Raw genomic sequence first — 25,396 nt, forward strand, 5'->3', positions numbered from 1 at the left:
TAAGTATTCATAACCAAGCAGGTGACTAGGGGGTAGTTCCGTTCTGTGCAGACGTGTATCAGCATACCCTCGGCTATGGACTCCACTATTTCAGTGATACAGAGTCTTTGATGTAGCCCCACAGAATAAAGTCACAAGGTGTTAGATCTGGCAATTAAATCATATTCACGTTGGTGAATTGCCGATACCTGAATTAAACAAAGCGTTGGATCAGCCACGCCGGACCAAATGATTCTCCAGTATTATGCTGGCCTTCATGATCACCAGATCTAACACCCTGCGACTTCTATCTGTGGGGCTACATCAAGGACTCCACCGCTCACCCACCCACCCACCCACAGCAACCTGAGACAACACATCACTGCAAGAGTAGAGTCCAAATACAAGCATATGTTGACACGTGTCTGGACAGAACTGGACTATTCCCCAGACATCTGCTGTGTCAGCAATGTAGTAAATTACTTTGTGGTGTATGGATAAAACTTTGACAGTGGGTCTATTTATGTTAGTACATTTGTGGGATGTTTTCTCAGTTATCAATACCGAGTCTAAGTTTGCATCACTTTTTTTTTATAATTTCCCTGTATTTTCACCATCTGCTATGGTATCCCTCATAAACAGTATGGTATGTATAGTATAGAAAACAGATTGACAACCCCATGCACAAGAACTAAATGCCTCTTCCCATTCCATTATAAGTCAGTCTGCCTTGATAGATTGCAAGATATGTCCTTCCTTCGAGTGATGACAAGTCTTTCATAATTATCGGTCAGCAACCAGCTGGAGATGGTGCAAAGAAATACATGGCAAGCAGTATTAAGTATACCATTACCAGGACAGTTCCTGCAATGAGAAAAGTACCTCATGTTACTAGCATGCTTTTGTGATCCATATAAAAATACAAATTGACTGAATATAGTCAATTTTATGGTAGCTTCAGACAATTTAAATTTTGTGGTATACATCAGTCACCCAGGAGAAGGGGATGCCAACACGGGTTGCTGAAGTATACCATAAAATAAGCACGGTATTAAGTGAGCATACTTAAAGAGTACCTGTCACCAAACTAAACTTTTAATATATTGTTCCTTATATAATTATAAGACACTTTGCTATTTACTTGCTGTTTAAAAACCTATAAAGGCTGAGTATTTTATGTGCAGGGAACAGAACAGAGCCACCTAGTGGATGTTTTTTCAATCACAAGTCAAACAGTTCGTTTGGTCTCCTCCTGGCCTGGCAGGAGACCAATCTTAGGAAGTGCGTGCGGGGTATGGTGAGGCACAGCTCTCGCAGACTTCAGTGACGTTGTGCCTGCTGGGGAATGCCCATTTTTTCCTGCCAGGAGCTCACACAATGTGAGCAAGGGGAAAGGTATGATACAGAAATTTAGAAAAAAAAAAAAAACATTTAAGAGCAGGAGGGGTATTAGGAGTAGTTAGGAAATATCAAACCATATTTTCTCAACTAACTCGGATCATGACAGCTACTCTTTAATATGTCATCCTGCAAGGAACATTTTGTACTACACAGGAATACAGATTGCCAACGTATACCTGCAACATGCTTAGCAACAACTTTTTGAATGTGGCCTGAGACTACCCAAATGTATGAAGAGGCGCACACCTGTTTATAAATCTGGCACATCTGTGGCCATCCATGCACCTAAAACCGATATCTACATTAGCTATGTAGTTTTAGCACTGAAGTGGTAAAAGAGCATTAATAAATGACCAGCATTGTGGTCTGTTCCCTGCAGCTTACCAGATCTACTTGCAAACCCAAATACTGCTGCAGGTACAGTTTGCATCAGTATAATGGAAAGATCTGCTGCACCTTGTTCTGTGTTTTAGACCCACTCCTAGTTTTGCCTTACAAATAGAGATACATAACACTACTGTGTGAAAATAGTCTATATTACTGCTAATAATATGGTTCCCCAGTATATAAGCCTGGGAATCTCTAAACAAAAATATAAAGATAAAACCAACAATCCACTACCTACCTTGAAAATAGTCACATTTCCCATCCATAAAGATGTAGTTCATGAGGATCACACTAAACATACTGGCCCAGAGGTGCAGATCACTAAATACCAACGTGAACCCTGATGGCTGGATGGAGAAATACTTAAGGTAGGTCACAGGACAAAAGTTACATCTGTACTGGCTTAAAGTGTTTATCATGAATTACAAAAACTAGGAGCAGAATTCTTCCAATAACCGCACCACATTTGTCCTCAGGTTGTGTGTGGTATTACAACTTGGCTTTATTCACTTTAATGGAATTGAGCTGCAATACCAGACAACCCTAGGACAGGTGTGGTACTGTTTTTTTTTTTGTTTTTTTTTTTTTTTTTTAGAAGAAATTAGCTGTTTATTCCTGAATAACCCCGTTAAGCAGTAGCATATATTAAAAAAAAGCACTCAATACATAACATATATTAAAGAAACACTCAATACATATTCTAATGCAGGGGTCAATATATGAGATGATAAATCCTATAATAATCACGGTAGACTTCAATTAATCAAAATAACATCTTTATTGAATGCATTTAGACAGACAATTCATAAAAGCACAAAAAATTGGTATGCACAGAAGACAAATGGATCCCACCTGGTAATGACAGAAGGGGCTGGTGGCAAGAAAAAAAGTTTTCACTATTAAAAACATAAGAACTCATGGGGGTAAGGGCTGAGCCATTAGGGGATGTTCAGTGTAAAAAATAAATAAAAAAAATAAATAAATTTGTGTAAAGCAAAAAGCTGTCAGGTAAAGTGACCAAGTATAGCAGCAATAACCCACTATTTCATTCCCATCCTAGACCTTCCAGTCAGGAAAGATACATTGCACAGTTCCCTTGGCCCAAAAACAATAACATGCTCATTCTTATAAAGAGCCAAACCCAGCACAAAGTGTGCCAGAACTGCGATAAGCAGTAGCTTAACAATTTTTAGTGTTCTTCATTAATTGTTGTCTGCCTATATGCATTCAATAAAGATCATGTTATTTTGATTAACTGAAGTCTACAGTGATTATTATAGAATAGCATACGGTTTGGGTGGAATTTGTGTAGGAATTATATGGTATATGATATGGTGTATCAGGTTATTGACAAACTGATAAGAAGTAGGTAAATTTCTACAGAGATGTCATGGTCTCCACTTGGTAAGAAAAAGGCCAAGCTATCCTTTAGGGCTAGGTTAGATAATAGCCTGCCCCTTCCACCTCTTTAGCACAGAGTTTCTTACCTTGGAAGGTGGTCAGGGTGTCAGGACTGTCAAAACTGTGCCACACTGCCTGCGAATTGCTGAGCAGAGCATTGTGGAGGTGCGTACTAGGACTCAGATTTCAAAATTGCACCTGCACCCCAAGATGGCGCTGCCACTTCTGCCAAGCACTGGCTGCCAAGCTGTTTTTAAGAGCATTGTGATTTACTGCAAGCCCCATGGACATGGGCTACAATAGACAGGACCTGTCCCATTCGCATGATTTGGAAAATGACCAGTGTGTACCACTGTTCTCTTTATATTGGTGTCACCCTTTCAATGTAATTTTGTCTGCGACACTGCTGGAAAGTGAACTGTACTAGGGAACAGATTTCAGGATTATTTTTAAAATAAAAGATAGTAAAATGGAAAATTAGTAAAGTCCACCAAAAATTCTTAAAAATACCGTTAACACAAACTTAATTTACACAAAGGCTCCTTTGCTAATGACATTTCCTCTAAAACGAAGATATATAAATATACCAATCAATACACCTCAAAAGAGCAGCTTTGGTAGGGAATGCAAACAGACATATGCTGAATAGATAAAAAAAAAAGTGGTTAAAGATGACTTTTGGCCAACCCACCAAAATGAGATGTTATTGTCATTAAATAGCTTATGGTGCCCTAATCAAACTACTTTTTAGTTTCTTCACAAACTCTCCAGTTTCCAAGATATGAGGGTTTATAGTTTGACAATCCAGTAATCAGTCATTAAAATCCAATTTTAATAATGGAGTGAATATCAGCTGATGAGTGGGAGTATACAGTCAGGGGGTGTGTATTAACCATACACGCCCCTCAATGTAAAATATTCATACACCCTGAATGCATAACCTGCTCATTACCTGATCAGTCCCTCCATTAAAATTATGTATACGCCCATGTGACAGATTCCTACTTTTTCATGGGGAGAAATTTATAGTAAGCCAGTGCAATCTGTCAGAGATTGTAAGGGATGTGTTAAATGCAAAATGAGATGCAGCACTCGACAGATAACAGTACGGTAAGATATAAGTGACATTTGTATAATAAATAAATAATTACTTACATAGAAAACAGAGAAAAGGACCAGAATAGGAATCTGTAGCATGCACACCTGTACTGCAATGCAGCTCCCAATTTCTATGCTGGAAAGTAAAACAAAATATTAAAGCAAGGCTGTAAAAAGAAATCTACAGTGTGCTCTGCCCATTAACATTTCCTCTTTGCGGCTTCTTTTGCTCTAGCCTCTTCCCCTCACACTGTTTTATCAAAACACTGGGTAAAGCTGCAACCCCTTTTTCCCTGTCTATTTTTTCAGCTTTTGATTACATACATAAATTGGTAAATGATGATGTTTCTGAACACTCACATGCAAGTAGGAAAAAGGGGAACTACAGGTTAAAGTGAATTTAAAAAGTTTTCAGACCCTTTCATGTTTTTTTTTCTTCACATTTTGTTCTGTTGTGGCCTTGGGCCAAAATAAAATAAAGCCCCCCTTCCGCTATCATTCTGTAATCAAAACCCCATAATGACAAAGTGAAAACAGAATGTTACAAATCTTTACTAATATATAGAAGTTTTCATGAAAAACTAAAATCTTGCACTGACATAAGGCTGGGTTGACAACACGTAAGGTTTTCTGTGCTTATTATATTTTACGCGCTGATATACAGTGAAAATGAGTGTATCTAAAATTGACATGTAAACTAAAATACACACCAAATTTTACGCAGTGGGAATCGAGCCTAACCCCTTAAGGACCAATGCAAATAAACCTGTACGCCCCTGAAAGACCAGGCCTGTTTTTTCAAATCGGGGATGTCTGGCAAAACTTTACCAGAGTTATTCTCTAATAAAGACAATCACGATAATTCTGACATTGTTTTTTTGTCACAAGTCGTCCTTCATGTACATAGTAAAAGTAAGCCGCTATCATTTGTAGTTTTTTTTTTTTACAATGCAAAAAATCATGACATTTTTACGAAAAATTACGATTTTTTGCTATTTTAACACTAATAGGGTGCATATATTTATACATACTGACCAAATAGTTTATGAAACTTATACTTTCAGATGTCTACTTTATTTTGACGTCATTTTTTTGTTTTTAATTAACATTTTAAATTAGTTAGAAGCCTAACAATTTAACTTGAAATTTTGAAACTTTGAAAAGTACATCTTTTTTTATGTGCTATGCAAGGTTTGCAGAAATTAAAAAGGTAGTAGAACATAGGAACACCCCCCCCAAATGACCCCATTTTAAAAACTAGACCCCTCAAGGTATTCGCTAGGGGGTACAGTGAGTATTTTAACACCATAGTATTTTGCAGGAATTATTACAAAGTCAGTGTTAAAAATTCGAAATTTGCAATTTTTCACAAATGCATCATTTGGGGGGCATATTTTTTGTACATCACTTCTGATATTAAAAGAAATGCACCCTATATTTTATTTAGCTGCTTGTCCCATGTTCGGAAATACCCCCGCTTTGGCCATAAATGGTTCCTTGGCCGCGTGGTAGGACTCAGAAGGAGAGGAGCACCATTTGGCTTTCAGGGCAGAACAGTACCCCCACAAGTGACCCCATTTATATACCGCACCCCTACAAGTTATTGGCTGGACCAGGGACCACTCTGATTGGTCCTTGGTCGGCTGGCAGTATAACTGTGTGTGACAGTTAAGGCTCCTGATGGATATATCCGCCATGTTGTGAGAATAAGCACCCGCTCATGGCGAATATATCCATCACTGCTGCGGCTGGGTAGCTCAGTGTGTCCGCTCATGATTGCTGGCGGGAAATCCGCCGCTATGAGTGGACACACAAAGCTACACAGCCGCAGCAGGGAGCTCATTACCGTGACTGCTGCATAATGTGTAGGATCACATGGTGGACATCCGCAGCATATTACATGCTGCGGATGTCCGCCAATGCGATCCTACACATTATGCTTTTTTTTTTTAAATTAGATTCATTTAATAAATGTATTTTTAATAAATATATATATATATATATATATTTTTTTTACACTTTTATTACATTTTTATTTATTTTTACACTTTTTAAATGCTTTGGAATACTTGGTATTCCAAAGCATTGCAGTTATATGCTGCCTGCCAATTTTCACTAGCAGGCAGCATATTAGGACGTGCCTCAGGCACGTCCTTTCAGGCAATACCCAGGGCAGACCTGGGGGTCTTTGTAGGACCCCCAGCTGCCCAGGTATGCAGCAGCACCCTGCGATGCTCCGGGGTGCTGCAGAAGAGACAGAGGGAGCCCCCTCCCTCTGTAAGAACTCCTTACAGCACGCGGTCACTTCTGACCACGGCTGTAAGGGTTAAACTGTCAGGAGTGAAGTGAACTTCACTCCCGGCAGTGCGGCAGGTCCCGGACAGCCGCGGCCACACACAGCACCCTGCGATCGCGATGCGGGGTGCTGCAGGAGTGACAGAGGGAGCTCCCTCCCTCTGTCATAACACTTACAGCCAGCGGTCACTTCCGACCGCGGCTGTAAGGGTTAAAACTGCCGGGACCGAAGTTTACTTCGGTCCTGGCAGTGCAGCAGGGTCCCGGCCTGCCGCGATCTTGTGGGTGCACTGGGCAGCACCCACGAGAATAATGGACGAGTATAGATGTCCAGGTGCGCGAACTGCCGCCAACCTGGACGTCTATACTCGTCGGTGGTCGTTATCGGGCTAAGGCTATGTTCACATGGCGGAATTTCCAAGCGGAATTCGCTGGAAAAATTTTGCTAGGAAATTCTGAAAACTTTACTGCACTTTGTGGGAGATCTATCAAAACCTGTGCAAAGGAAAAAGTTGCCCAGTTGCCCATAGCAACCAGATCGCTTCTTTAAATTTGCAGAGGCCTTATTAAAAATGAAAGAAGCGATCTGATTGCTATGGGCAATGTCACGATCACACCCTATCGGTCCAGCCAAGACGCTAGAGAGAGCGTGATGGTGCAAGTGGGTATCCACTACTAGTCCCAGCAAGTCACCAAATTAACCCTTAGATAAACGTGTTTCCACCAGAGCTGCCTTCAGAAAAGTGAGCTCATATTTAGAGATCAAAGACCAGAGCTGATTAATTAAACATTTAATCTGATAAAAGGTATCACAGTGCTAAATATATAAAAATACATGAACAAATGACATAGTTACAAAAATATGAAAGAGTTTGGCAAGGCAAGTTCAGAAAACAATAGATGAAGTTCTTACAGCATGATGATATAGCAGTCCTCGTCAGTGAGTGCTGTTCTTAGGATGGTCTTGTCAGCTTGTTTCACAGCATTGAGCACCCTGAGTCTAGCATAGTTTTTTATATCATATCTGCTTTCTTGGGAGGGAGACTCCATTCCCCCCCTCCCCTCTGATCCCACCAGGGGGTCTTCTCTCTTCCTGGCCCCTTATCTGTTTGTTTACATCTCCTTTTGAAGTCAAAGGCTTTTTTGAAGTCATGCACTCTGGTCCCATCCTATAATCAAACAGCCAGACCCGCAATAAAATGCAATACACAAAACACAGTCTGAATGACCTCTCACCCATGGCTTGGATAATACATCACACAGTTATAATTATAATACGCATATAGGATTTTAATAATCAGGCCTTGGTCCTGACACCTCCCCCTTAAGATGGGGACAGAGATCTTGCCTTTCCAGGCTAATCGATCTGTCTCCATTACACCTCTATTTCTCTTCTTGACACCACAGGCCCTGCATTCCCAGGCAAAGATGGCACTGAAGGGGCCTAGTACCTGATTAAGCTGCCTCCTCCTTTCATCTGAGAGCTGTGGATTGATCTCCACATCCTGAAGGGATTCCTGGCTCTTCGCTTCCTCCACTAGGTCTAGTAGGGGATCATTACCCAGCCCTTCCTCTGGTGCACTACATACACTGAGTACCACCTTCTCAGGGTCATAGTATGCCATATTAATGTGGTGCTGTCTCTGCCTCTGACCTTTCTCATCAAGGGCAACTACATATGTGGTGGGTTCTAGGCACTGCAAAATGGGGAAGGGACCCTCCCAGGCAGCCTGCAACTTATTCTGCCTGATGGGGTTCAGAACCATTACCTTCTGTCCCACTTCATAGACCCGGTCCCTTGCATTGTGATCATACCAGTACTTCTGCCTGGACTGTGCTGCTATGAGGTTGTCCTGTACCAGCCCAGTCAATGCCTGCATCCTGTCCCTGAATCTCAGAACATACTTCACCACAGAAGTCTCAGGGGCAGGTAGCCCCCCTTCTTATTCTTCCCTAACTAAATCTCGGGGTCCCCGCACTTTGTGACCATATAATAACTCAAGTGCGAGAAACCTGTAGGCTCTTGGGGTACCTCCCTGTCAGCAAATAACAGATGGGGTACATACTTTTCCCAGTCTCTGCCCTCCGATTCTACAAATGTTTTTAGCATTTGTTTCAAGGTGCCATTGTTACCGGACACGCTGTCCAACCAAGGTAGAGGGTTGTGATCAGTTATGACAGTAAAATCCCTGCCATACAGGTATGGCTGTAATTTTTGCAAAGCCCAGACCACCGCTGGACATTCCTTCTCTATGACCGCATAGGCCACTCCCAAATGTCCTGCCAGGGGGGTCTCATGGGCCAACCTCAGCAGCTCTTTCCTGTACTTCCTAGGAACCACTAACTGCCTTTCTCTCTCCTGGGCCCCTAGCATGCCTTTGGAAAGGGACTCCCAGTACAAGATATCATTTTCCCAATATACCCGATGCCCCACTGTGTCAACACCTGTATGCTCAGCACGTTGTCTCAGCCCTTCAAGCAAAGGGGCACTGCGCAGAGCTTCCCAGAAATGCTTGTTTCCCTCCCCCCATCTTGGGGCATCAGGGAGCACATTTCCCTCAGGTGAACTAGCATCCCCACCTTCCTCTCCCTCAGTTCCAGACATAATGTTACAGGCATCACACACAGGGCTATCACTCCTTCCCTCCTCCTCCTTAGGCTCACAGGATTGGGATATATCACTCACTGCTGGTCCCTCATCCTTACATGTCACCAGGGGCACACCAACCCCTCCCCCTAGCCCATCTCCACTAGGTTTTGGCATTGGCAATGCATTGTCACCACATTTTACAATACACCCCATTTCACTTTTGGAAAACATTACTGGTTCAGTCACAGGTAAACAGTTATCAATCCCCTGCACTCCCTCCCAGTTTCCACATTTCGCAGTGTCTCCCAAAGTCTCGCACAGTACCTTAAAATGAACAGGGCTCTCTCCTAGCCCATCCGGTGTGCAGGTAGTGTCCTCTGGAGCATAATGACAGAGCATCCGACCCAAATCATTCCCCAGCAGAACATTAACAGGGATGTCCTCAGAGACCCCCCACCTCCCGCAAATCTTTGCCTGTACCCCAATCCAGGTACACACGAGCCATGGGCACAGCAGGCCGCACACCTTCAATTCCTTTTAAAGCCATGGTTCTTCCAGGGATGATGTCCTCTGTATTCACCACTTCAGGTCGCACCAAGGTAAAGGAGGCTCCAGAATCTCGTAACCCCACTGTCACCCGGTCACCCACAGTTACACTCTGTAGGTTATCCCCTCTTTTCTCCACCGCTCCAGACACCAAAAGAACGGCTGTGTGTACTCCAGCTACTGGTGGAGAATTCTTTTTGTTGGGGCAAGTGGCACTCAGGTGCCCAATATTGTTGCATCTGTAACATTGGCGGGTGTCCCCCTGACCCAATGTGACTCCTGTTGCTTTTGGGAATGATGGCAAGAATTTCCCGGCTGACCTGGTGGTGCTTTGTGGTTGTGTGGCTCCCCTCCAGGTACTTGCTGCAGCTTGTGCAGATCCACGCTTTGCTGTTGGCTCCCGGTTGTTGGCAAAGTCATCTCCCAGTTCTGCTGCTTCCATGGCTGTCTTGGGCTTGCGGTCCAAAATCCACTCTCTGGCTTCAAAGCTCTGTGTTTGGAGAAACTGATCCAGGACCATCAAGTCCTCCAGGGCCTCATAGGTAGTAACTTGTAGGCCCCCAGTCCATTGCCAGAATGCAGTCCTTACCTGACCTGCATGTTCAGTGCAGCTTTCTGTGGCGCTTTGTTGCAAAGTCCCAAATCTTTTCCGATAAGCCTCTGGAGTCAGATTAAAACTTTTTAGCAGGGCAGATTTTATTGCTTCATAGTCATGGTCACTTTCAGAGGGAAGCGAAGCAAACACATCCAGAGCTTTCCCTCGCAGCCGTGGGGTTAGATATTGTCCCCACTGTTCCTTAGGTAGATGGAACTGCCGGCAAACCTTTTCAAATCCCCTCAGGAACACATCCAGGTCACCATCTTTCTCCAACATGGGGAAATGTTCCAAGTGGGGTTTGTGGTCTCCTTGATCCTGCACAACACTTCGTGCGGATGAAGCATCCCCTCTCAGCCTCAGAGCCTCCAGTTCATGCCTTCGCTGGGCCTCTCTTTCTGCGGCTTGTGCCTGGGCCTCTCTTTCTGTGGCTTGTGCCTCTCTCTCTGCAGTTTGGTACTGGAGAAGCAGTTGGAGTTTCATATTGGCATCCACATTCCCAAGGTGTTGTAAGGCAGTCCGCATATAAGAGTCCAAGGCCTCATGTGGAGTACTGTCCTGATGGGGAGTAATGTTATATTCCCCAGGAGATATCAGTCCTTGGATGGCAGTTCCAGCTGTAGGACTTTGTCTCATGTCACTTAGCTCTTCTGCACGGGCATCATACTCCACAAGATCAGCAATAAGTTGTTCCTTGTTCTTTCCTGCAGTAGGGATGTCCTTTTCTTGGCACATTAGCTCCAGTGCAGGCTTTGACTGCTTGTGATATGCCTCCATATTTCCGAGATGAGACAGAGGAGGTAAAACAGGAGATGGGGAGGACAGAACTGCCTTGCACTCTTTTTGTATGTCTTTTAAACCAGCACTGACTGAACTCTGTCTTTGGAATTTGCACACAAGAATATGTATGCAATTTCTTTTTTAGTGCTAAGATTTCCTTACAGGTAAAATCCAGCAAGCACTAAAAATCTCTAAATATATCCCACCGTTGCCACCAGTTGTCACGATCACACCCTATCGGTCCAGCCAAGACGCTAGAGAGAGTGTGATGGTGAAAGACCTCTGGGTATCCACTACTAGTCCAAGCAAGTCACCAAATTAGCCCTTAGATAAACGTGTTTCCACCAGAGCTGCCTTCAGAAAAGTGAGCTCATATATTTAGAGATCAAAGACCAGAGCTGATTAAACATTTAATCTGATAAAAGGTATCACAGTGCTATGCATAAAAATACAGTAACAAATGACAGTTACAAAAATATGAAAGTTTGGCAAGGCAAGTTCAGAAAACAAAAGATGAAGTTCTTACAGCATGATGATATAGCAGTCCTTGTCAGTGAGTGCTGTTCTTAGGATGGTCTTGTCAGCTTGTTTCACAGCATTGAACACCCTGAGTCTAGCATTGTTTTTTATATCATATCTGCTTTCTTGGGAGGGAGACTCCATTCCCCCCCCTACCCTCTGATCCCACCGGGGTCTTCTCCTTTCCTGGCCCCTTATCTGTTTGATTATAGGATGGGACCAGAGTGCATGACTTCAAAAAAGCCTTTGACTTCAAAAGGAGATGTAAACAAACAGCCAGACTCCCAATAAAATGCAATACACAAAACACAGTCTGAATGACCTCTCACCCATGGCTTGGATAATACATCACACAGTTATAATTGTAATACGCATATAGGATTTTAATAATCAGGCCTTGGGCCTGAAAGGCAACTTTTCCTCTGGACAGGTTTTGATAAGTCTCCCAATTGTGTTGAATGGGGATTCTGCTGTCCTATTTACAGGAAGGAATTTCTGCATTTCAGATTCTGCAAAAACATTAAACCTGTCAATATTTTTTTGCAGAATTCTGCGCAGAACTCCAATCAAGTAAATTGTAACCTGAATTTCGGCCAGAATCTGTGTGTTGAGCGCACAGACATTCTGCATACATTCTGCACATATTCCGCCCATAATCCGAAAAACTGCAAAAGATCTGCAGACCGTCTATGTTCACTGTGGTATTTCTGTGATTCTGTTCTGCAAGACTAAGTATTTAGACCCTTTATTCAGTACTTGGTTCAAGCACCTTTGGCAACAATGACAGCCTGCAGTCATCTTTGTTATGAGGTTACATGGTTTGTATGCCTGGATTTGGGGATATTTCGCTATTTTTCTATGCAGATTCTGTTAGGTTGTATGGAAACTATTGGTGGAAGCCATTTTCCGATCTATTCAGAGATGTTTAATTGGGTTCAAGTTAGGGCTCTGGCTGGGCCACTCAAGCACATTCACAGAGTTGTCCCTAAGCCAATCCTGTGTTGTCTTGGTTGTGCGCTTTGGACCTCAGTCTGAGCAGAAGGTTCACCTTCCAACAAGACAAGAAAACTGAGCACTCTGGATAAGATCTTCATTACAAATAGGTCCCTAACACAGTCTCCCTGTCCTAGCTGCTGAAAAATACCCCCACAGCTTGATGCTGCCACAACCATGCTTTACCGTAGGGATGGTATTGGACAGTGCCTGGTCACCTTCAGACATGACACTTAGAACTGAGGCTTCTCCTATCTGCACATAGGATCTTTGGAACTCATTGACTTGGCTTCTTGGCCACCTCTCTTAACAAACGTCTTTCATTTAACAATTATGAAGGCCACTGTGCTCTTAGGGAACTTTCAGTGCTGCAGAAAAGTTTTAATAACCTTGTCTAGATCTGTGCCTCCACATAATCCTCTGAGCTCTGCAGGCAGTTCTTTCCCCCCTCCTGGCTTGATTGTTGCTTTGTTATGCATTGTCAGCTGTGAGATCTTATATAGACAAGGCTGTGTTTTTCCAAATTATATCCAATCACCTGAATCTACCACAGGTGACTAATCAAGGTGCAGAAAAATCTTTAAAGATGATCTGGAGAAATGAGAGGTCCCCATAGCTAAGTATTCAGACCCTTTGCTATGAAACTTGAATTTTATGTCCCGGTGAAATTTTAGTTGTTCCTTTTTTAATAGAATTTTCAAAATTTTTTGTAAATTTGTTCTCGCAATCTCATTATGTGTGGATAAATTGGGAGAAAACATGATTTTTTTACATTTTATTTTAGCACAAAGATGCAACATAGAAAAAATGTAAAAGTAGTGAAAGGGTCTAAAACTTTCCAATTGCACTGCATATCAGAGTATCCCAGGTGTGTATGCTTAAGCAAACTTTACAGGTTTCTGTATCTAAGAAAAATTCACACATTTTAACCTTTTTTTTGTTTAAAAAAATAAATAAATATGAAGAAATATACAAGATACAGCACTTGGAAAGTGATGATTGAAAAAAAAAAAAAAATGGCTTGGGCCGGAAGGGGAAGGGGTTACGTTAATGTTGTATTGGTGTTTATCAAGAATAATAAAATATTCTAAGAAAACACTTGTTTTGTTAAATAATCTATGAATTTACTTTTTAACATCAATACTCAGTTTTGCTGCTACACATTGCTATAGCAGTACATATTTCTTGACAGATAAACCACTGCTTTACAACAACAAAACTTTTGAATGTCAAAGAGACATGTTCACATTTTTTGATTGGTTGTGGGGTTGGGTGTTCAGACACCTACTAAATCAATAGAACGAAGTGGGAGAAGAGCTTGACTAAGTGCCTCTTTCCCTGTGCTTCATTCCTTTCTGCACAGGATGACTCTATAGAGAATCTAGAGAGTCAGTGGGGGTGTAAACAACCAGACCTTGACCGATCGAAACTTTTGACATGCCAAAAGTGACAGAGACACTAAGTTACCAACCTTAAACTTAGGTTATTGAGAAGTGCAAACTGTATTCCATTCACAATTTCTGGAAGTTCTGGGATCATTGCTAGGACAGTGACTCCAATAAAGTACTGACAAAAATGAAAAATGCATACCTATAAATTAACATCATAAAGTAACAGATCACAGCCAAACTATATAAAACAGACATCTTTAAATACTTATTGTTAATGGATTTGTGTAACTTGAGTCAGTATCTAGAAAGACCATAACTTATAAGCAGCTGCTGCACATATATTTGTTACCTTGCTGTTAAAAGGGTTGTCCAGTAAAAGGCAATTTATTCCCTATCTGCAAAATAGGGAATAAGAGTCTGAGCGACGTGGTCCAACTGCTGGGATCCTGTGATCTCCTGAACTGGACCCTGGCTCTCAGATAGGAACGCATGCAGCAAACAGCACACGCTCCATAAATTTTCTATGAAAAGTGCTCAAGACACTTAACCCCTTGCCGCAAATGGACGTTCATTAACATTCATCTGCGGCTCCCAAGGTATGATGCAGGTGAGCACGCATCATACCCGTTGGGTCCCGGTTGATATAGGCAACGAGGACCCACGGCAAATGTCGGACATTGCCGATCGGGCTGATGTCCAGCATTAACCCTTTAGACGCGGTGATCAAACTTGATCGCAGTGTCTAAAACGAAAGTAAACATTGCGGCTTAGCTCAATGGTGCCGTTTGAGACTGCCACGGTGAAATCGCGGCGTCCCGAACAGCTTACAGAACATGAGGAGGATCCCTACCTGCCTCCTTGCTGTCCGATCGCCGAATGACTGCTCCGTGCCAGAGATCGAGGCAGGAGCAGTCGAGTGGCGATAACACTGATCAATGCCATGCTATTGCATAAGAAATCAGTGTGCAATGTTCTAGTCTCCCTAAAAAAAGTTTAAAAAGGTGTTAATGTGATTTAACCCCTTCCCCAATAAAAGTTTGAATCACCTTCCTTTTCCCCATTTAAAAGAGAAAAAAAATGTAAATAAAAACCATGTGGTATCGCCCCGTGCGCAAATGTTAATTAAACTGCAGGGTTAATGGCATACACGTAAAAAAAATTCCATAGTCCAAAATTGAATATTTTTGGTCACTTTTTATACCATACAAAAAACAATGATAGATATATATATATATATATATATATATATATATATATATATATATATAGAGATAGATATAGATTTATATATATATATATATCTCTTCAGATCAGAGCAAAAAATAAGTCCTCATTTCCTCAGAAGAGGACATTTTTCAACGTATTAATTTTGGTGCATGTACAGTGGTCCCTCAAGTTACAATATTAATTGGTTCCAGGACAACCATTGTATGTTGAAACCATAACTCTATGGAAACCTAGTAATTGTTTCTGAAGCCACCAAAATGTCATCCAAAAATAGGAGAAAGTGAGGATTAAAGAAAAATAAGTAGATAACTAATTCAGATAAAGAAAGTCCTTACAAGATCTGCTGGGAGCTGTAAATCATTGTCTACGTAGAGGACAGGAGCTTCTTCAGGGTCCTGTACAGTACATGCAATGGGGGATATTTATCAAAACCTGTGCAAAGGAAAAGTTGCCCAGTTGCCCATAGCAACCAATCAGATCTTTCATTTTGCAGAGGCCTTGTTAAAAATGAAAAAAGCGATCTGATTGGTTGCTATGGGCAACTGGGCAACTTTTAGTCTGGACAGGTTGATAAATCTCCCCCAATGTCCTAAGACAAAAAAAAGTTAAATGCAGCCGCCCTTATTTTGTGTCCAAAGGAGCAGCTAACTGTGGCATAGGTTAAGAGTAGTGCAGAACATGTAATACCTCCCTGTACTGTAGGGGGCGCTACCAGACAGGATTTCAGTGCATACACTTCAGTAATACAGGGGTTTTACCAGTGAATGCCCATTCTGATCGATCAGTTCCTCCAGCCATTGACATGTTTCGTAGATCTGGACTGTCTGTATGTATGTCGAGTCTGGTATCAAGTTACAATGGTCCAGAAAAGACCATTGTAAGTTGAGGGATCACTGTAGGTTTGTTTTTTTTTTGTTTGTTTTTTTTTGTAGTAAAACGAAAATCAAACCTATATAAATTGGGTATCCTTGTGACTGTATGGATATAAGGATATATATGGATATATAAAATATAAAAGGTGCAATTTTTACCGAAAACTGCACTGCATAGAAACTAACAAAATGGCTTTTTTTCCTTCAATTTTGCCCCCACAAATAATTTTTTTCTGGTTTTGCCGTAGATTTTGTAGTGAAATTAATAATGGTATTACAAAGTAAAATTGTTGACGCAAAGAACAAGCTCTCACATGGATTTTTAGGTGCAAAATTGAAAGTGTTATGATTTTTAGAAGGTGAGGAGGAAAAAACTAAAGTGCAAAAATAAAAAATCGCCAAAGAGGGAAGGGGTTAAGTGCCGTACTCTGGCATCCGGTAAAAATCTGCAGTATGCACTTTTCTCAGAGATGGACAAAAATGTTTTTTTAAATTGTTCAGCTCACAATTACGCACTGACCGAGGTGGATTGGGCAGTACACCTATACACTAGGTGTATAAAATTTAGAAAATGGAGAAAAAAGGAGGAGCCCACACCTCAAGGACAATGGTATTTTATATCTTTGAAATAGATTTGGCTGAGACCGTGCTTCAATTATAAAGAATAGTAAAATTTATTCAAATGTCAAATACACGTAAATTCCCCCACAGGGCCCTTGTGGAAGGAATAACTACATAAATAATTCATATGGCAATTAATAAAAAATCAATAATGGCTGCCAAATATTTCGGCAGTGTGACCAACAGTCCAGCAATTCTGATAATCTGATCATCTGGAAAAAGTGTTGGTTTTGAGTCAAACAAATTATATTGTAGATATTGAATGAAATACATCAAAAATACATCTGGACATTTTCATTCAATATCTGCAATATAATTTATTGTTGGACTCAAAACCAGCACTTTTTCCGGATTCTCAGATTATCAGCATTGCCGGACTATTGGTCACACTGCCGAAATATTTGGCAGCCATTATTGATTTTTTATGAATTGCCATTTGAATTTTTGGTTTATGTAGTTATTCCATCCACAAGGGCCCTGTGGGGGAATTTACATGTATTTGACATTTTAATAAATGTTAGTATTCTTTATAATTGAAGCACGGTCTCAGTCAAATCTATTTCAAATATATAAAATACCATTGTCCTTGAGGTGTGGGCTCCTCTTTTTTTTCTCCCTTTTCTCAGAGCGCTTGTGGATAGGGGATAAGGTGTCTTTCACTGGGCAACCCCTTTAACTATCATTCTGCGGTCCAGGCTGTAATGCTCACAGACCTTCGCAAAGAACAGAACTAGCTATGTAGGAGTTTGAAGCTTTTGAATGTAAACAAGAGTGATCTCATTCACCAAATAGGTCTAATTTATATAAATAAATAAATACAAACAACACCTATTTCATATGTTTAGCAGGTACATATTTGATCTTGGGGAGATTTTACTTTGATCTACTTACCTGAGACACTGTTGTTCCTTTCAGTATAGGGCTGATATGCTCAGTAGCAAGATCAGCACAAGCAGACATTAATAGTGTAGAACCAATAAGAATGACCACTGCCCTCCATCGGGACCAGTGGACCACAGGGCTGTGATGATGTCCAGGCACTAAGAAATAAAGAAAGCTGGTACAAGTAAACAAAACAACTGGTAAATTTTGACTATTACACAGGCATTTAACTTCTCTATAACAGATCTTTCAATATACAAAAAATACTGTACCATTTGGTGACAGTTATAGTAAATTGCTAAATAAGGCTTAAGAAAAACAAACAGAAATTAAATATTAATGATCAGTGAATAAGCAATTAATCCACCAAGAGAAATTACTTAGCGCCTAAAAAACTGAATATTTGCCAAATAGAAATGTGAATAAACCGAATATAAAAATTGGGTTTAGTCTGGGTTTTCCCTTGCACTGCAGCGCTCAAGGCTAACCACTGTGCAAAATACAGCACTGCTACAAAAAAGTAATCGATACTTAAAAACACACAAAATAATAGAACAATAGCTATACTAGTGCAGCAACACTCCACCCAAAGATACTCCAATTTCAGGGATCACAATGTAAAAATTAGCTCTGTGCACCAAGCATTAAGTTGCAGTGTAAAATTCAACATGTATAGTATAAATTAAATTTCTGTAATCTTACCATGACAGTCACTGATGTGAATATCATAAATATGGGAATGAGTCTTCAGGGTGAAAATGAGTCCTATGACATACGCAGCAGGCAAAAGAATGGACACCGTGTATACCAAAGGCCTACACAAGAAGATGAGGACACAGGTTTACCAATGAAAACCATAGTAAGTATTTATATTACCTGCATAAAAGGACATTTTCATGTACCTCCTCTATATCATTAGAAGCTTTTTTTTCTCAATACTGATCCAAAAAAGTTAAAAAAAAAAAAAACAAAACAAACTACATTTATGTATATAAAAAAAAAAAAAAATCTGCAATAGTGCACTATATCCCACAGCAGTATGTGCAATTTACATATTTAGCCTTATAATACTGCACACAAGAGGCTATAAATAAAAAGGTGTTTTAACCCCTTAAGGATGCAGGGTTTTTCAGTTTTTGCATTTTCATTTTTTCCTCGTCAGCTTCTAAAAATCAATGCTTTAAATTTTGCACCTAAAATTTCATATATTATGGCTTATTTTTTGTGCCACCAATTCTACTTTGCAGTGACAGTCATGTGCATTTTTCGGTAAAAATTAGACATCTTTATTCTGTAGGTCCATACAATCAAAATGATACCCTACTTATATAGGTTTGATTTTGTATTACTTCTAAAAAAAAAAAAAAAAAATGCATACAGTTATGTACATTAAAAGGAGTACTGAGGTGCAGGACAACTTATCTATCCGAAGAATAGGGGATATGTGTCTGATCATGCAGAGTCTGACCGCTGAGAACCCTCAATCTCCTGCCTGGCGCCCAGCTCTTCTTGTGCACAGAGCAATCTCTGGTCTATGTATGGTGACCCAGTACAGAGTCATGTACTCCTCTGTACTTCTGCCCATCCTAGCTGGCAGATCCTGCACGATGTCCGTCATGGGTCCTCTCTTTCTAGAACTCTCTTTATTGCACTACAGAATGCACTTGGTATATAAGAGTTAATATGCTGTGTTATATATGTACTGTTACCTTAAATCTATGTTGCTAAGGAGCCTTTGTTGTCAAGGGGAGTATGCAAGGTGAACAGGTGGCTTGTCAGTGACCAATGGGATCTCTCTAAACTGTCCCCCTTACATAGGAAGGTTAGGGTTCAGCTTGCTCTCTTAGTGCTGCAGCTGAGGTACAGTGACGAGAAGTCTGAGGAGTCTGGAGTGTTCCTGAAGGAGGCCTGGGGCCTAGTCCGGCAACCACGCTTCTACTTCAAGTTAATCCCTGTACTGTCTGTGAAAGTCAAAGCCAACAGTAGGACCTAAACATAGTGGGGAATTTTGCTGCAATCCAGGCCAGTCCAAGTAGTCAAGTCTGTCAATTACTAAATTCAAGTGTGGCAGCATCAGTCTATACAATTGCAACTACAAGTCCCAGCAAGCCGATAAGCTTCCTTAAGTTCACCCTGCATCTCTTTAGTGCCTGAGCTGTATGGACTTTAACACCTTGTCTACCTCAGAAAGGCATACCAGTTAACTGTAACATTGAGTCTGAGTGATTATTTTCCCCGTGCCTGGCACAGGTGAAGCTGGTCTACCTCGGGTGGTGTATAGGTCAATCACACCCTGGCATCATGAAGAGGTTAATACACACATTACCCCGTCCAACACCACATATGCAAGGAGACTGTCGACCCCCGCATGAAGCACATGCCCCCTCCACATATCTCTATGGAAGAGCCGGAGATACACGAACGCTGTATCTCTGACTCTACGATAGAGATACATGGGACAGGCGTGTTGGCCACTGCTTTATGAAGGGGTCGACACAGCTCTGTTCAATGGGAGAGAAGGGGCGCCATGGAGGAGATCGCAGGGTGTCCCAGCAATCGGACCCCCCCACAATCAGACACTTATTTCCTATCCTTTGGAACGAGGAAATCAGGATGACATATCCTTAGAGTGTTTTAGTTGTTGTAAACCCGACTATATATACACTCCTCAACACTGAAATTGCAACACTGATAAGAAAAAGTTGTGGAATTAAGAAAATCACAAGATTGACAGACAGGTTAATGATATGCAGGATGATATACACATTTTTTTTAATTCTTAAGCATAATCAAGGTTAAATATTCAATTGTGGTTTTGATTTAGGTCATGATTGCTCATTCCTTTTAAGAGTAAAATTTGACTTTTTACATAAAAGCAGTGAAGATATAATTAGTTTTAGCATAGTGTGTGTATAGTCTATTTACATACTGTTTAATAAAATACTTTAAACATAACATGATGTTGAGAAAATTCAGACAGAGGACATGCCAGTGTCATTTATGTGTTGATTGGTAAATTCTATCGAAAGTCTTCATATTTATGGCATGTTACTTGTAAACTTCTCAGGTTGCTATATTTGTTATTTTCCTCTAAACCTATGACCAGTGTTGTAATCCTGTATTTCTCATGTAAAAATCAAATAGCTGATTGTGTTTATTCCCTCCAGTATTTGAAATTTGTTTCATGTTCAAATTATTATAAAGCACCCCAATGCCAATTGAGCATGACTAAACCTCTACATAACATTAACTAGAGCCAGTACTTACTTAATTTCATTATAGAAGACTGTGCCATTTCGTCCAATCTACAATACAGAGACAGAGTGATGAAAATTATTATTGACCTAAAATAAATATATACTTTTAGAACCACACTAGGAACTATAAAAGGCATAAAAAAAATACTGAAAGTATTACAGCTCTGCCACACTCCCTTGGCCACCATGAAATATCATACCCTTTGAAGCCCTTTTATACAGCCGGACTCTTGATCAAATCAGCACTCTTTGAAACAACCTGTTTATGTAGCTCGTTCTCCTGCTTACTGGATCCTTTGTGCAGCCATTTAAATTATTGGCCACGCTTTAACCTGTGTACAACAGGTGATGTGCGCCGACAGTGATTACTTCAATGGGCAGCATGAATGATCCAGCAATCATTTGAGCGGCCTTGCCATGCAATTGATTGAGCTGTGTAAAGGCTCTGTAGATGAGTGCATGATCCTGCGCATGTCAGTCTGTAAAGAAGGGCCCTTGGTCTGACTATTGGCACTTCAGTCAGATAACTGACTAACACCAATATGATAGTTCTGGAAAAACCCTTTTTGGCCCCATTAAAAGAAAAACTGGCCTTGGTAATAGAGAGGACTAAGGTTAACCATCACTGTAGCACTCCAGCAATCTGGGTATTGTAAAATACACATGAAAGCCCACCTGGAGTGTGCAAAAGCACCTGAAGGACTCTCAAACTGAAAAACAAGGCTTTCTGGTCTGATGGAACAAAGATTAAAGGGGTTATCCAGGAAAAAAAATTTTTTATATATCAACTGGCTCCAGAAAGTTAAACAGATATGTAAATTACTTCTATTAAAAAATCTTAATCCTTTCAGTACTTATGAGCTTCTGAAGTTAAGGTTGTTCTTTTCTGTCTCAATCCTCTCTGATGACACCTGTCTCGGAAAACGTCCAGTTTAGAAGAGGTTTGCTATGGGGATTTGCTTCTAAACTGGGCGTTTCCCAAGACAGGTGTAAGAGAGGATTTAGACAGAAAAGAACAACCTTAACTTCAGAAGCTCATAAGTACTGAAAGGATTAAGATTTTTTAATAGAAGTTAATTACAAATCTGTTTAACTTTCTGGAGCCAGTTGATATATAAAAAAAAAAGTTTTTTCCTGGATAACCCTTGTCACTTCCCCACGAGTATTTAAACATGATTCAAATGTATGGTCCACAGCACCAGTCAGTTAAAAGTATCCTTTATTTATATCCATTAAAATAAGCATACAAAAAGGAGAGGTGAGCAATACTTTTTCTACATTTGTATTTAAAACATGATTGTAATACTAATCTGTAGCCATGACTAAGGTTGCGTGTGTCAGCTGAAACGTGTTAACACTGTGGAAGTACCGCTATGTAGTGTTTGTACAGTTTGTCCAAATAAAAATTCAGTTTCATTTTTCAACCTCACTGGTCAAAGCTACAAGTCAGTGCTGGAGGTTAGTGCTAACCCGTACATGCTTTTTCCTGAATACTCATGTCAAGTCTATACTTTAATTTTTCCCCTTTTTTAAATAATTTAACAAAGACTTCTAACCATCTGTTTTCACTTTGTCATTATGTGGTATTTGAGGGTGGAGTGAGGGGGGAAATGAATATATTATTTCAGCAGAAGTCTGCAACATATAAAGTGAAAACGGAAAGGGTCTGAAAACTTTCCAAATACACTGTATATGCACTACTACTTACCAATTCAAGATGGCAATTCTGGCAGATATACTTGGTTTCATTTTGTCCAAAAGCCATACAGTCTCCACATATCATTTTCCCATATACTTTGGAGAAGAGAGTGGGTGCAAACACACCTGGAATATATAAAAAAAAAAAAAAAAAAAATGTAAAAATGTACAACTGAAACTAAAATTGACATATGGTACAGAATAAAACCTCAGTTGTTACATAACCCAAAGGCTATGGACACCTTTAAAGCCATTCTTAAGGGGAGCGCATGCGTGCGGCTCACTGGTCAGCACAAAGCTCACATCAGGTGCGTCCCTTTCCAGAGTTACCAGCCTTCTTTAGCGCCTTTATTCAGCTCCAACCTAGTGGTAACTTGCAGGGGAACATGTCCCGCTCTCAACGGAGGAGAAACCAGAGACTATTGCAGCACCTCTCACAATCTATACCAGATATCTTCCAAGCGAGCACTAGCGCTAAGATGGCGGCTTCCTGCTCAAGCTCCCCAGTGCTGCCTTCTGATGGGGAGAGATCCTCAGGCACTCTGGCTTCATCTCCAGCAGCCATGTTCCACAATATTAAGGACTTATTCCAGACTGAGCTGACTAAGGCGTTCTCTGACATTACTTCACAATTGCATGACTTGGGCCAGTGCACGGCGGACTCTGAGGCTAAAATAGACGAGCTGGCGGATGCGGTTGGAGGCTGACCACCACGATCTAGACGACCATGCTGCACAGTTGAAAGCTCTCGAATTGAAGCTTGAGGACCATGAGAATCGCTCACAGCGAGCAAACATACGCATACAGGGCCTACCTGAAACTTTCACGGATCTCTTCTATGACCTTGCTCCCCAGCAGGAGCCATAATTTCTCCTTCGACAGGATCCACAGGCTAGGCCGAAAAAATTCTGAACTTCCAAAAGACAGGATCATGAAACTGCACTATCCAGAGGTTAGGGATACCTTATTACATGCAGCCCGGAATATCCCAGCCTTGCCTGGCTTACCTCCTACGGTACACCTATACTCTGATTTGGCACAACCACTCTGGTTCGACGCTGGGACTTTCGTCCTGTAACATTGGCCCTACTACAGTGGGAGGGAGTGAAATATAGGTGGGGTTTCCCTTTTCCCTCACCTTCCAAGTCAATGGCCATACTCATGTGGTGCGACAGTTTCTGATGCCTGTGAAGCCTTGGCTCTGGAGAATATAGCGGCATTGGACCTTCGGCCTTTACTCCAGCCTTCTGGCCACCCCGCTCAGTCTTGGCTGCTGGTTGATAGGAACCGCTAGGCCACACCACCTCCCGGGCCGCAGGCTGCACCTCCTTGAACTCCAGTAATTTTGGAACAGTTTTTTGCAATTTTGTATGGATGGACTCATATTTCCAACTGGAATGCCTAGCTTGGACATGGTTCCGCAACATATTTCCTACCATCCACTCTTCTACTGTATAATGGACTGACGGCCATTTCATTTTATTATACATTTTATTTTTCTAATACTTTGTTGGTTTCTGCTCTCTCACCCTCAGCAAGTCTGTATGCTTTGGACTTTATTTTTTGTTTTGTATCAGGGTACTGCTGTTCTTTTATTTTAGGCTGTCTCTGAGTTGGACTACTGCGCTCTCACTACCCGAAAATCGGGTGTTTGGAAGTAGGATGGACCATCTTTCCGACTGCCACGGACTATTTGTTTTGTTTATGTTTGGTTTGTCTATGTTTTATTCCTTGTACTATGTACAATCTACTGGTGTCATCTTTACCTGCTCCCTGCCTATCGTCGGCTGGACGTCCTCTGGTATCTCCAGCTGCCTATTCTGACCTGTGTCACTGGCCTGCTCCCATGGTTTACCTTTAGCTCCTCTATGATTTCTCGCCATGAGTAAGATCTCATCTCACAATGTACGGGGCTTTAATTCGCCGAATAAGCGAAGGAAAGCCTTCCGAGATTACGCAAGACATGCGCCAGTTGCTATACGCTTACAAGAGATGCATTTCACAAGGGAATCTCTACCTCAGTTTTTTCATAAGTCTTATACTAGATGTTACATGTCCACTTATGTTACAAAAAAGTAGGGGCGTGATGACAATGCTTCATAATTCTTTACCTTTTCAGGTTCAAGAGGAGCGTTCAGATACTGAGGGTAGATATCTGCTGTTATTAGGGTCTTTGTATGATAAGTGTCTGCTTAGTGAATACTTATGCACATACTGATCTAACTCTGCCCTTCTTTCATAAAATAGGTGACCTGCTTGGCTCCCTAACCTATGACATTTTGATTTGGGTGGGTGATTTCAATATGGTATATAATGGCAAGTTGGATCGCTCTAACACTGCCCCGTTTTGCAGATCAGGGGCCCAACATTGCTTTCTCTCTACTCTTTTTGTTACCAACTCACTGGCTGATACTTGGCAAGAGTTTAATGGCACAGCTAGAGGTTATTCTTACTATTCTCCTGCCCAGCGCTATTATACTAGAATTGATTGGCTTCTAACAAATCAGCCTTCTTTGCCTCAACTGCTGTACACCCATCACGTTGTCTGTTTGGGTCGATCACGATATGGTGTTGGCGGCATTTAACTTTATGGACCCCCTTCATTACCCATTTCGTTGGAGTCTTAATGAGTGGCTTCTCACGATGCCTTGAGTTAAACAACAATTGTCGAACGACCTGACATCTATTTTCACCACCAATGTTACAACGGACTCCAACCCAAAGTGGGGTTGGTTGGCGCACAAATCATCTATCCGAGGTCGCATAATTTCCCTAGCAACTGGCATTAAATGTGATCTCACCCAAACACAAGTGGCGTTGGAAGCTAAAATTACATAGGCTGCCTTTTGCCCACCAACAGGACC

The 25,396-nt window shown here is 41.2% G+C and overlaps 1 protein-coding gene across 1 annotated transcript in view; it reads right to left on the reverse strand.

The window, feature by feature from the left end:
- Positions 1-324: 324 nt before the first annotated feature.
- The window catches only part of LOC130368848 (uncharacterized), a 109,837-nt gene continuing 84,765 nt past the window's right edge, over positions 325-25,396 (reverse strand). Inside the window, exons 13-20 of the mRNA XM_056573161.1 lie at positions 22,543-22,658; positions 20,845-20,882; positions 18,280-18,392; positions 17,587-17,735; positions 14,056-14,150; positions 4,324-4,402; positions 2,006-2,114; positions 325-843 (exon numbers count right to left, since the gene is read on the reverse strand). Coding sequence (XP_056429136.1) covers positions 770-843; positions 2,006-2,114; positions 4,324-4,402; positions 14,056-14,150; positions 17,587-17,735; positions 18,280-18,392; positions 20,845-20,882; positions 22,543-22,658 — 773 coding nt within the window. The 3' untranslated portion in view covers positions 325-769. The remainder of the gene's footprint in view (positions 844-2,005; positions 2,115-4,323; positions 4,403-14,055; positions 14,151-17,586; positions 17,736-18,279; positions 18,393-20,844; positions 20,883-22,542; positions 22,659-25,396) is intronic.

This window comes from Hyla sarda, chromosome 4 (genome assembly GCF_029499605.1).
Source record: "Hyla sarda isolate aHylSar1 chromosome 4, aHylSar1.hap1, whole genome shotgun sequence".
In the NCBI taxonomy this organism is placed as follows: domain Eukaryota; kingdom Metazoa; phylum Chordata; class Amphibia; order Anura; family Hylidae; genus Hyla; species Hyla sarda.